This window comes from Doryrhamphus excisus, chromosome 4 (assembly GCF_030265055.1).
Source record: "Doryrhamphus excisus isolate RoL2022-K1 chromosome 4, RoL_Dexc_1.0, whole genome shotgun sequence".
In the NCBI taxonomy this organism is placed as follows: domain Eukaryota; kingdom Metazoa; phylum Chordata; class Actinopteri; order Syngnathiformes; family Syngnathidae; genus Doryrhamphus; species Doryrhamphus excisus.
In genome coordinates this window covers 18,039,150-18,052,935 of record NC_080469.1, presented here as the reverse complement: position 1 = coordinate 18,052,935, position 13,786 = coordinate 18,039,150, and the positions used below count along the sequence as shown (strand labels likewise).

The following is a 13,786-nucleotide window of genomic DNA, read 5'->3' as shown; positions in this document are numbered from 1 at the left end:
CCAAACTTCTTTCAGGGCTCACTTCCAAATGCGCAAACCTCATTACCTGAAACTTTAGCATCATTTAACACGAGAATACAACATTGCAACTACATTTATAGGTCAGGAAAGTGGAAAAGGCACACTTGGTCCCCTTTAACAAGAGATTGTAGAATTAATGTACATTAAAGTACCTCTATTCTGCTTTCAATCAGCATCATGGGCATGGCCTCTATATTTGGGGCTTATGGGGCACAAATAATTGCTTTCCATGAATTCTGCCGAGCAGCAGCAATGTCATAACTGGCCCCCCACCTCACTCAAAACCAGTCAAGTCAAATAGTCAAATGTTTAGTGTTATGTTTGTGCCGTTTTGCGCAGTCATGTGATATGTTTCGTAGGTATAACATAGACCTGAGTGTAGTTGCCCCCCCACCTCACTCTGGTCAAATAGTCTCAGTTTTTACTGCTGCATTTGTGCTGTTTTGTGAAGTTAATATTAACATTTGTGCTTTTTGTTTTTAAGTTAATGATTTAAATTACATAATCAGTCCCCCAACATGCTAACAAGTGACAAGTGGTCTCATTTTTAGTGCCAGGTTAGTGCTGTTTAACGATAAGCTGTAATAACTCTGTAATAACTGTAAAGTTAACTAAAGTAAATTGAAAGCAGCACAAAACAGCACTAACCTAGCACTAAAAATTAGACTACTTTGGTTGAATTCCGAGTATGTTGGGGGTCTGATTATGTAACAGGCCAAAACTTAAATAATTAACTCAAAATCGAACCCAGCACAAACATTAATTTTATGCACAAAAAAAGATTTTAGAGATTTTGGAGATTTTATCACCAGAGTGAGGTGGGGGCCAACTTCACTCAGGTCTACGAAACATATCACATGACCAGTTGATCAGCATTGTCTAACAAAGACATGATTGCATTATAATTGTTTTGTACCTTTTAAATTTACATTTTTACTACGACTGTGTGTGTGTACTATTCAATAGTACACACAATAAAGTTACATTTAAAGAGTAAAACGAAGTAAAAAGAAAGTAAAAGGATGTAAAAAGAAGTTAACCCCTATAAAATGTTACTATAAAAACTTAACTTTGCTGATCTAACCTCCTGTGTGTATGTAAACAACACGTATGTGTGATATTTGACTGGATCCGTTTGTCTCATCGAGTCTTTCTGTCACGACCCCTGTCAGGTTGCCCGTATTGGAGTCGACAGCGTCATCCGGGGACCTGTCAAGGCCTCACCACATTGTGTCGGTGGTGCCCAACCGCTACCCGCGCTGGTTCACCCTCAGCCACATCGAGTCTCAGCAGTGTGAGCTGGCATCCACCATGCTCACCGCAGCCAAAGGTGAGTATGACACACGTACAGTACATATGGACAAAAGTATTGGGACAGTAAGGCTAAGCTCTATGGTGTGAAAATCACGGGACATTACGTCTGTGTTGCCTTCCAGGTGACAGTCGCAGGCTGGAAACAGTCCTGGAGTCTATCCAGAAAAACATCCACTCCTCGTCTCACATCTTCAAACTGGCGCAGGACGCGTTCAAGATCGCCACTCTGATGGACAGTCTGCCTGACATCACGCTGCTAAAAGTCGCCCTGGAGCTCGGACTGCAGGTAAGTCGAGCTTGTAGCCCAGCGAGTCTCTATCCGCTCTCACACTCGTGGAACCAAACCAGCTCATCAAATCATGCTAAGTCATTTCATAAGCTAATTGAGGCGCTCTTATTTGCACTAAAATGATTGACTTTTGACGTTATGCTTCTGTCTGGATCAGGTGATGAGAATAACACTGTCCACGTTAAACTGGAGGCGACGGGAAATGGTGCGCTGGTTAGTCACATGTGCCACTGAAGTTGGTAAGTAAGCCTGCTTTAGTCTCTACTAAATTCTATGTTGTGTTAAATTTAGATTTGTTTTTTTTTTCATGGTAATTAATTTTTTTTCATCATTAAAATAAATGAATTTTTAGTTGTTACAAAATAGGAAATAAGATTTTTTTAAATTATATAAAAATATTAAATTACAACCAAATGTATTTAATATTCAATTTGTATTATGACATTTGTATTCGTTTAATTTATTAAATTCATCATATACATTCATTCATTTTCTACCGCTTTTCCTCACGAGGGTCACGGGGGTGCTGGAGCCTATCCCAGCTGTCTTTGGGGCGAGAGGTGGGACACCCTGGACTGGTCGCCAGCCAATCACAGGGCACATATAGACAAACTCATCATATACATATTACCTAAAAATAAATAATAAAACATAGAATTTTAATACATTACCATCTTAATATTGTATTTTTATGTATGTATGTGTTTATTTAATAATTAATTTTATTATTTTGAAATAATTTTATTGTTATTAATTTCATTTAATTTTTTTTATTAAGAGTGTAGTCCAGTGCTTCTCAATTATTTTCATGCCCCCCCCCCCGATTCGAAATACTATAGAAACTGTTTTTTATTCATTTATCTGTACTGTACACACAGAAAAATGCAACAAAATGGAGAGCATACAAGCATATTCAAGAGATTAATTGCCAGTTGAGTACTATAAATTTGTACATGTTGGTAGGTCTGCATTGAAACGAACGCCTGTCGCGCCCCGCCCGACGGTGCCCCGCGCCCTCCTCCACTATTTGAGAAGCACCGGTGTAGTCCAAACGATGACTGTATAATCGCTGCATGCTTTAGCCCCCACAATTCACGTTGTTTCCTCCCATGTCAGGAGTGTACGCCTTGGACAGCATCATGCAGAGCTGGTTCACCCTCTTCACCCCCACCGAGGCCACCAGCATCGTGGCCACCACCGTCATGTCCAACAGCACCATCGTGCGCCTGCACCTGGACTGCCACCAGCAGGAGAACCTGGCGTCGTCGGCCCGCACCCTGGCCCTGCAGTGCGCCATGAAGGACCCCCAGAACTGCGCCCTGTCAGCCCTCACCCTCTGCGAAAAGGACCACATTGCCTTCGAGACAGCCTACCAGATTGTACTGGACGCCGCCGCCACGGGGATGAGTTACACGCAGCTGTTCACAATCGCGCGCTACATGGAGCACCGCGGCTACCCCATGCGGGCGTACAAGCTGGCCACGCTGGCCATGGCCCACCTGAACCTCAGCTACAACCAGGACACGCACCCCGCCATCAACGACGTGCTGTGGGCCTGCGCACTCAGCCACTCTTTGGGCAAGAACGAGCTGGCCGCCGTCATCCCCCTGGTGGTGAAGAGCGTGAAGTGCGCCACGGTGCTCTCAGACATTTTGCGGCGGTGCACGCTGACCACGCCGGGCATGGTGTCGGCGCTGCACAGCCGCAGGAACTCCGGTAAGCTGATGTCGCTGGACAAGGCGCCGCTCAGGCAGCTGCTGGACGCCACCATCGGGGCCTACATTAACACCACGCACTCGCGCCTCACGCACATCAGCCCGCGGCACTACAGCGAATTCATCGAGTTCCTGGGCAAGGCGCGCGAGACGTTCATGATGGCGCATGACGGACACATCCAGTTCACACAGTTCATAGACAACCTGAAACAGATCTACAAGGGCAAAAAGAAACTCATGATGCTGGTCAGGGAGCGCTTTGGCTGAGCTCGCACTCTAGTACTTTCCTATTAAGTATGCCTTTTGAACTTCCTTTGGACTTCACGTGAAAAGAGGACGTAGAAAAAAAAAACTCAGAGCCACACACGGTATTATTGTTCTTGCTGTTGTTATCGTTATAAACATTATTACTATTATTATTATTAATAATAATAATATTACTACTATGTGTACAGGCGTGTTTTTATTTTTCACAAGAGAGGAAATTCGTCACGTTGTGAATGTTGTGCATACTTCTCTACATGTGTATGTAAGGAAAATGAAATCGTTTTTTGTTTTTTTTATGATTTGAAACATCTTTTCTTTCTCCAAGTGGCTGAAGGCCTTCTACAAGTACACTCGTGTTAAAAACAAACAACAACAAAACTGCATCAAAGAGAAGAGATACTTAAAGGCTTTTTAAAAAAAACAGAGCACCTCCCTGTTTGGCCCCCGGGGTTCCACCAGGGGGCGGCAGACAGCACTGCACAGCTTGGCTAAGCCCCAAAAGCCACCGTCGGCATTTTTTTGTTTTTGTTCGGACATCAGCACTTGAACAGCAATGAGTTAGCTCTTAGAACCGATACACACACACAACAATGCTCTTAGTAACCACCTGTGATAATGTGATGCATGCGGCTATCGCCATCCATTAGATATCAATACCACCTGGATTATAGTATACACTCACTGGACAAAATATTAGGTACACCTGCAATACAAGAGCTGTACCAAAAACCTGCCTTTATAAAGATTGACACGGTCAGATGCATTCAACATTATGTAACAATGTTTATCATTGTGGTTGGATACTACCATTCGCCACTGAATATTTGTAGGATTGAAAAAAAAAACCTGAATATGGAGATATATGCTTGTCATCGGGCAGTGGCGATATAACATGAACATGAATAATACTTAACTTACTACTTAAAAACGTAACACTATGGTTTATTATTATTATTATTATTAGGGATGTCCGATAATTATCGGCCCGATGTCAGTATCAAAATGGGATCAATATCAGATTTTTTTCTCCCGGATCATGAAAACCAACATTTAAAATGTGTTCATTCCACCACAGGGGATATATCATGTTACACCTATCGGCGGTGTGGCTGGTATCGATATCGGAAATTGAGAGTTGGACAATATCGGCTGTCAGCAAAAAAGCCAATATCGCACATCCCTAATTATTACATATTGAAAAATATTGAACTATATATGATGACGATACATAAGTTATGTTACCTATCAACAAAAAGTAAGTCAAAAGTAAAAATTATGGTTAGGAACCAAATCACAAAACGTAAAGATGCATATTTGCTGTTTGATTGGATAAGAAAGTGAGTCGTATCTCCAAGTTCCATCCATCCACTTTCCATGCCGCTTATCCTCACTCGGCTCACGGGTGTATGCCGGAGCCTATCCCAGCTGACTTTGCACAAGAGGCAGGGAACACACTGACTCACATTCATACCTATGGACAATTTGGAGTCACCAATGTTTTTTTGGTACATGGTGAGAACATGCAACTCCACACAGATATGCCCAAGCAGAGATTCGAACCCAGGTCTTCCCGATCTCCCAACTGAGTAGCCAACATGCTAATCACTAACCAACAAGCGATACATTTTTTTTTCTTCCAAAAATGAGTGCCATCACCGACAGGAAGTCAACCATATTGACTTAGAATGGCTCTCCTATTGTTATTTGTGACGCCCAATGAAAACTGAGCATAATTACCGTTGTAAGATGTGTGTTGGATGTCATTAGGTTTAGTGCAGGTGTACCTAATGAAGTGGGTGTAGTAACATGAACGAAATGGCTGCTACCTCATGACGCAGGGTGGAATCTGTGCTGTCATCAGTGTTCGTCAATCTAAGGTGGGTGGGGAGGGGGTCCACTGTTGGCCATCTGACGATGCATCACTCCCATCTCATTTCTGCCATTATTACACCCCCACCCCCTCCCGCCCCAAAACAGGCCAGTGTCATTGCCCCCGCCCCCTTTCTGTGTGTCATAGCAATGACACTTTCTACTGTTGAAATCTTCACTAATTGTCCACCGGAACGTTCTCAGGGATTTTTCTTCACCACAAGGGGAAAAAAAAAGGCGGAACAAAATGACTGACTGCAGGAAAATGACAAAAAAAAAAACATGACATGAGCGAGCATTTATTGTACTCTGTATATATACACCATAGTATATGTCTGAATATGGAGGATCTGAAAGTATATGTTGACTAATTTATACAGAGTATTCTATGTAATGTGAAATACTTGAAGCCGCTGTAGTTTGCTCTCTCTCTCTCTCTCTCTCTCTCTCTCTCTCTCTCTCTCTCGCTCGCTTTCTTTTGTTTTTGTCATGTGATGGAACATATCAGGAGGTCTCATGTTTGGAGGGGAAATGTGTCACTTCACTTCAGAGGAGGGATGCTACAATGCGACGTCGACTGGGGCCAGTAAGACATAATGCGCTTTAACCAGTTTAGGTTAATTGATCATCCCGCTGCAGTATAACACTCCTAATCTTCATATCTGTCATCAAGCAGTCTAAGGAGGACGTTTTCTACTTTTTCTTTTTTGTCTCCACAACAACAACAAAAGTGCAGCCTTTTTTCTCTTGCCTTGTCTTCTTAACGCTTTAAAAATAACCAAACAGGAAGTTGAGTCTAACAACCAAACTCGTTCAAGGAGGTGAGCGACGACCCACCTCGGTCCAGCTTTAGTGTCCTTAATTAGTAAAGCGAATGGCTGTGTTGATAACTCTTCTTGCTTTAAACAACAAAGCAAACTCCTCACGTGTGTCTGCTGGTGGCTTAAAAAAAAACAAACAAAAAAAAGTACATATGTTGGTCATGTCCAGTGTCTCTCAACAATTTCCTCTTGTCTTTTTAGCTGTTTTTGTTTGTGTAGGAAGCGCTCCTCTTTTTATTTATTACGACGACCCATGTATACATGCTTATGAAATTCAAATTTGATACACCGATATCAATTTATTTATGTAACTAAATCACTGTTTTATAATCTTGTTAATGAGTCGATAATTGATTTTGTTTTTGTTAAATTTTTTTTTTGGTTTTGTTTTAATAAAAGTTAATTTTTCGAAGTCTTGAGGTATGTTTTTGAGATGGTTATTGTTGACGTATCACATCATGTTATACCAACATAGTTCAGCGAGGTCAAATATGTAAAACTCAAAGCCAACCGTACTTTAGATTGTGGGCCGAACTGGACATTTGACATGATTTTTGATGGACCACGTCATTCTCTCAATTTCTGGGCAAAGGCTAGCTATACATCCATCCATTTTCTATACTGCTTATCCTCATTAGGGTTGCAGATATGCTGGAGCCTATCCCAGCTGACGTTGGGTGAGAGGCGGGGTACACCCTGGACTGGTAGCCAGAAAACATCACATCTAAAAAGTCCCTAGTTTAACTACTCCTTACGCAAGCTGCTTATTCATTAATTCCATCACAAAGCATGTGACCTTTCCCAAAGAAATTTCATCTCTCAGCATTCACATGCAAGTTCTGTGGGAAAGGATGCAAAAATAGATAAACGTTTCATAATCATTCGACACAATGACTTACAGCTAGTTCCAAAGTCCCATCCTTGCCCATGCAAAGACGTGTTTGCTTGATGGCGGCCATGTTTTCCATTCAAATCCAATTTTACGTGTGCTTGACAACGCCCTAATTGTGACTATTCAGCAAATCACCTTAAGGTTACAGCAGGGGCATTGAGCGCCGTGAGAAACTTCATGTCAATCTGACGTATGAGGGTTTAATATCAGCGCCACCATGTGGTGTAGCAGAGTGACCTTGCACAAAAAAAAACCTTTTCCGGGGATTGCTTTGGTATGCTGTGATGTATATCATGCATTAGACATCACAATAGCAGTACGGCTGACTGACCCTTTGCTTTTTGTAGCCGGTGTCAGATGAGCCATTTGCATACATCCTAGTGCCACAGGATGACTACATCATCAGCTCATGTAGTTTGTCAGGTGTCGTCTTGTTTGCAAGCCTCTATACCCGAGTGTGTGTGTTTGTGTGTTGGGGGGTAGGGGGGCTCTTGAGGGAGCAAATGGGAACAGGTGGTACCAGTGGCAGACTTACAGGAGCTCCTGACAGCAGCGAGGTCCCCAGACTCGCAGCCCCTCATTAAACATTGACACAAAAACACTGCAACTGTCTGTGTGTGAACAGTAATGAAGCGCAGACAGTGTGAACACTGCTGCTGCCTAGCAGGCCTTTACGTCCATACTGCCTTGTGTGCATGTTTGGTCCATCTGTGTGTGTCCATTAATGAGGCCCATTTGTCCGTAGAGGTATCCACCTGGCTATTTAGGAATTCATCAACTTTAGCAACAACAGCACCTCTCCGCTGTCCCACACCGAAGTGTCCATTTGTTATATGTGCCGGATGTCGGTGAAGAAATGCACATGAGCTTAACCCCCCCCCCCAAAAAAGGCACTCATGCAAGTTGTGTGTATGACCTGTCCTCAGGTCCCTTGCTCACTTGCAGCTGGTAATGATGGCCCACGGGTGCAGCTCAGTGCAAGCAGGCCTGTCTCACCGTATACTTCTAATGACATCATGATCACACGCAGCTTTGCTTTCATGCCAAAAAAAAACAAAAAAAAACTTGAATTTCAACGGCATCATCCATCCGACACCCCCCTCCTTTCTCTTTTTTCCCCTTCCCTCGCTTCTCGCTGCATCAAGGCTGACATTTACTTGCCTGAGCTGTCAGTCTGTTGTTGCTTTCACCTCCGACTGAAAGCATGGTTTGAAGATGAACAAAAGTCCTTTCTGCCATCACTTTTTTTTCTTTTTAAAACTACGTGCTGCACGAGTTGCATGGGTTGATGAAGAGATGGAATGTCATCATCACACAGCGGCAGAGATGATCACGTTTTCTTCAAGCAGACTGTCATTTATGCGTTCATGCGTAATAATAAAATAGCTGTCCCTTGCAGCTTCATTGTAGCAGGGTTTTAAAAAACATACATCAATAAATCATGTTGTTTTGCGGCTCAATATGGTAATGGTTTAATTTAATTTGAACATGCATCAGATTACAATTGAGTGCATCATCAGTTCACAGTTCCACATGTCCAAAAGGAGTAGGAAGAAGCAAAGCTTATTAAATCCTACCCCTCCATCTGGTACTTTTACAATCAGTAACTGTTACATTTGTTCACTTCCTGCTTTCCTAGTTGTTTTTTTTTTATTTTTGTCATGTACTGAAGTACGAGGTGATATGACCATACAATGGCATAATGGGTACCATAGTAACTGTCAATACAGTGATATGTATAGCACATCATGACTGGTTCAAGACTCTTCATCCTTGTATTTAGCAAACATCAACTGCTTGTATTGTTTCTTGAATTGGCTCATCGTTGTGCATTGTTTGAGGGTCTTACTCAATCCATTCCATAGTTTGATTCCACATACTGAAATGCTATGGCTTTTTAACGTAGTCCTAGCATATAAGTGTTTCAAATTTAGTTCTTCCCTGAGATCATATTTCTCCTATCAATTGGATGACATTTTTAGGTAATTGGTTATTTTTAGCCTTATGCATTATTTTGGCCTATTATTAGTCAAAACATATGCATATTGAAACAAATTGTACATATGTTTGCCTACATTGGGCATTTTCAAGCATAAAAATGTCTAAATGAACTAAACTTCATATACGAGGCATTCAGAAGACGCATTCAAAGATGCTGTGAATGATACAGAGTAATAATTTACACTAGTTACTGGGTGTCAGTCATGTTATTGTAATGTGGTGAGACCCCATCAACAGAGCAACAGGCTTTTATTGCAGGTTTAACTTATCCTCACGAGGATTGCGGGTGTGCTGGAGCCTATCCCAGCTGTCTTCTACTTATTTATGTCTTTTTATGTACTATATTGGGTAATATAGTACATAAAAGGTTACTTCAGGGGTGTTAGTTCATGACTACAGGGTTCTAATAATATTAAAAACTATTTAAAAAGGTTGTAAACATGATTTCTATGTTGTAGCTACGAAAATATTAGGAATCCTAATTGGTGGAAATTAACCAGTTTACAAGGGATAACTATGCCCTATGGATGCCCTATGACATAACTGAAATTAATTAATCCGTCCATTGGTTTTCTATACTGCCTATCCTGTTCAGGGTCACAACTTCATCACGGGACAATTATCACATTTTGTATTTTATGTTTAAATTAAAATTTTTGGTAATTAATGATATTAAATTACTTCGGATTTTTATAAAAGTAAGTAAAGAGAAAAAAGTAATATCATGAAAACTAAAAAAGATGCATTTACAAACATACATCTGATAATATCAGATAATTAGACCCTTCACAATCCCACATTCATTCTTGTAAAATTTTAATGCGATTCGCATGTTGAATTCAAATTATTACTTATTTATTATTTTATTTTTTATTATTTATTGCAATTATTATTTATTTCATCTTTGTGCTTTTATCCCATTTAATCCCATCGATCGATCAATGCCACGTTTCTTATTGTGAAATTACCATGTTTTTCCTCATATTTTAACGTGACTCTCATGATTCGGTTACTGTGCTGCCTTAGCATTTGCCCGTGCATGAGCAAGTGCACTGTGATTACGTCCACATCGGTTGTGCTGAAGCTGGGCTCACACGAGCCAAGTTGGGGTATTTTGTGCACACCATCATGCCCTCCTAGATGTTTAATGTAGCTGCCGAGGAGCCGAGAGAGCGATGCTGTGCTGCATCAACAGTACGAGCGCACACTGCAAAAAGGTCTGCGGCCTTTTGAGACGTTTCAAGCTCGTTAGCATTACACAGCTACAAAAAAAAAAAAGGATCATAGGCGCTTGTTCTTCGACACAGCCTGCAGCAAGGGGGACTCGTCTTCCTCGTTCTTCCACGAGGCCGCCGGAGTTTGATCTCCCCTCCCCCCATCTGCCCTGAGGCGTCTGATTAAATGCTAATTAAATCCGTTAGCGCCGCTATCACCGCCGCTAACTCCTCTCTCTCTCTGTCATGGAGATTAATGCCCCTCGTTCATCATCACTCATCGCCAGGCCCGAGTACCTGCCTGCCTGCCTGCCGCGCAAGAAAACCTCATCGAGTCATCAGCCCCCCGAAAGTCCCTCTCTCTGCGGCGCTCCAAGATGGACGAGGGGTTTAAATTTTAATTTGAAAATTGCCCTCAATTACTTCGGCGGCGGCCACTTGGTGGAGGCGCTGACGAGGTGGAGTGAGGTGGGGTTATGGCGGCAGGTCAGCGGCCATGATGAGCGATAAGGGGACATTAATAAGAAAGGCTGAGCTTCATTTAAAAGCAGACAGGCTGCTTTCTCATTATTGAATCCCCCAGCTTTATTTAAAGGCCTTTATTTAAGGATACCAAGTTAATGTGTCCTACAGGACAGACGCTTAAAGCGCCTGACAGAGTGAGAAAGTTACGGCCATAACTTACACCCTGAGCACACACTGCGGTGCCATCTTTTTTTTTTTTGGTACCTTTTTTTGACATTCCCACCGTTTTCAGGCAGAGCTACACGAGCCTCAGAGGAGGACAAAATGTTTCACCAAAGTTACTCACGTCATTTAGTTTTATTCTCCCACAATTTCTGGCCCACAAATGTTTTACTGGCTCCAATATCAGTAATGATTATAAGCAATTGGAGGATATTGAGCGACTGACTAACACGTCAGCTCATCGTCCGCTGGGCCTCATCTGCTCCTTGATCTACGAGTCATATTTACTGTACAACTTCTCCTTCTCCTCAAAACACAGCAGAGCGGGACGATGTTCCTGACAGCTATGCCTCTGAGATCCTCCGAAGACAAATTTCACCTCGCAAGCTCTCTTTTTATAAGCCAGGACTGCACATAAAAGTGCAAAATAAAATGTGCGATGGAAATAATAGACATGAGTTTACTTTTCATAGCAAACTAAAATGACAAGGACTTTATTTTACATATCTCAAGCTCATTTGTTTCTACAACAACTGGAAGCCTGGAAATGCAAACAAACTAGTGGTTTTGCCATGAGAGGCAAAAAGAGGTGATGATGCAATGCTCCACTGATGCATAAAAACACTTTTAAGCCATAAAAACAGCCAGGCGGTGGCAGAAGTGCTTTTGATTCAATGGAAGGATCATATGTGACAGGAAGGAGGAAGTGAGGGTGCGAGGAGGAGTGTAGCGTGCAGAAGGTTGCGGTAGGGAAATTTTAAACACACGCACCCGTGCATTCACACATAGTTCAGTTCCAAACGCAAAAATTGTAACTAGGTAAACCAAGCCCTTTTTGTGTTGGTTATATTGGTATAGTAGTTTAGATACTTGAGCAGTCACAAAAGCAAAACATATTTGTGTCAACGTGAAAGTTATGCTTGAAATTTATCTTTTCACAAAAAGCCGTTTTTCTATGCCACTTATAATCACCAGGGTCGCGGGGCTATACTGGAGCCTATCCCAGCTGACATTGGGCGGGGTACACGCTGGACTGGTGGCCAGCCAATCACAGGGCACATATCGACAAACAACTCTTCACACTCACATTCATACCTATGGACAATTTGGAGTCACCAATTAACCAAACAAAATTTAGGAAATTTTAAACACAAACTTCTCAAATATGTTTGCAACACGATGTGAGTTGCAGCGGTGAAACAGCAAATATCACGTGTTGATTTCAATAATAATAATAATTGGATAATTATATTATTTTAGAATAACAATTTTTTGAAAGAGAAGTCAAAATTGAGACTGGTAGGAGAGAATGAATCTCTTAATAACACTAATAACTACAACAGTGGACGAGTGGTTTGCACGCAGGCCACACAGCTAGGAGACTCGAGTTCAACTCCACACCCGGCCATCTCTGTGCGGAGTTTGCATGTTCTCCCCGTGCATGCGTGGGTTTTCTCCGGGTACTCCGGTTTCCTCCCACATTCCAAAAACATGCTAGGTTAATTGGTGACTCCAAATTGTACCCCCCCTCTCGCCCGAAGACAGCCGGGATAGGCTCCAGCACCCCCCGCCACCCTCGTGAGGATAAGCGGTAGAAAATGAATGCATGAATGGTTGTAGATGGCCACTATGCATCCCACCAGGACTCCTCCAATTGTTTATAGTCCTCCAACTAGTGATGTGAGGATCAATACTGAAATATTGACACTTTGGATGCCAGCTCGCCTTGCTCAAAAACTGTCAAATGAAAATGTAGATGGTTTAGATGGTCAGATAGTCAGTCATTTGAAGTAATGTTTGTCAGAAACGTTCTGTCTGTTGAAACCTAACCAATTGTTTAAAATATGGGCATGTAGGCTTCACAGTCAAGAGATCGGGAAGACCTTCGTCCGATTCCCACATTCCAAAAACATTCTAGGTTAATTGGCGACTCCAAATTGTCCATAGGTATGAATGTGAGTGTGAATGGTTTGTCTATATGTGCCCTGTGATTGGCTGGCCCCCCGCCTCTCACCCGACGACAGCTGGGATAGACTCCAGCACACACGTGACCCTTGTGAGGATAAGCAGTAGAAAATGAATGAATGAACTACAACTGCTAGGAACAATAATTATTATTGGGCTGGCTGGCTGGATGGATGACAAAACTGAGAACCAACAGTACTTGGTCCTGTGTAGCTAGAAGATAAATTACACCCAGTGTATATGAAAAGTAATTAGTTACAGTTTACAACTTATAACAACACAATTTCAACTTCATAAATGTAATTAGCTACCATAGTAAAGTAATTTTGATGGTCATATTTGAAGGTCACTAACCTTATATTCCATGTGCTGTTGATAGCTTACCATATCAGTTCATAATGGACTGGAATGGCACCTCCCATGTGATTGGTGGAGACAAGACAATGTGCAAGTCGGACATGTTGGAATTGAGTGCTGCTGCTGACGTGTTAAGGTCGAAATAAAGTTTAAGGATAGAATGTCCGACTCGGTCGTGCCGCTCCACTAATAATGCACCACACTTTGATAACAGTTAAAATAGCATCCGTTACTGAAAAAAAAATTTTTAACCCCTGTTGACACCTGTATGACCTTCCGGCTGTTCTCCTGCTTCTACTTATTTTGTCCGACTGTGTTCCGGATGTCTCTCCTACTTAAGGTTTTAAATCCGTATGCCTGTGTTTATAATGTCA

The 13,786-nt window shown here is 42.0% G+C and overlaps 1 protein-coding gene across 2 annotated transcripts in view; it reads left to right on the top strand.

Moving 5' to 3' along the window:
• Positions 1-6,669, top strand: part of LOC131128502 (zinc finger SWIM domain-containing protein 6-like) — a 70,457-nt gene extending 63,788 nt beyond the window's left edge. For both annotated transcript variants that reach the window (XM_058071404.1, XM_058071405.1), the window contains exons 12-15: positions 1,194-1,351; positions 1,458-1,621; positions 1,782-1,863; positions 2,741-6,669. In XM_058071404.1, coding sequence (XP_057927387.1) covers positions 1,194-1,351; positions 1,458-1,621; positions 1,782-1,863; positions 2,741-3,606 — 1,270 coding nt within the window. In that variant the 3' untranslated portion in view covers positions 3,607-6,669. The remainder of the gene's footprint in view (positions 1-1,193; positions 1,352-1,457; positions 1,622-1,781; positions 1,864-2,740) is intronic.
• The last annotated feature ends 7,117 nt before the right edge of the window (positions 6,670-13,786 follow it).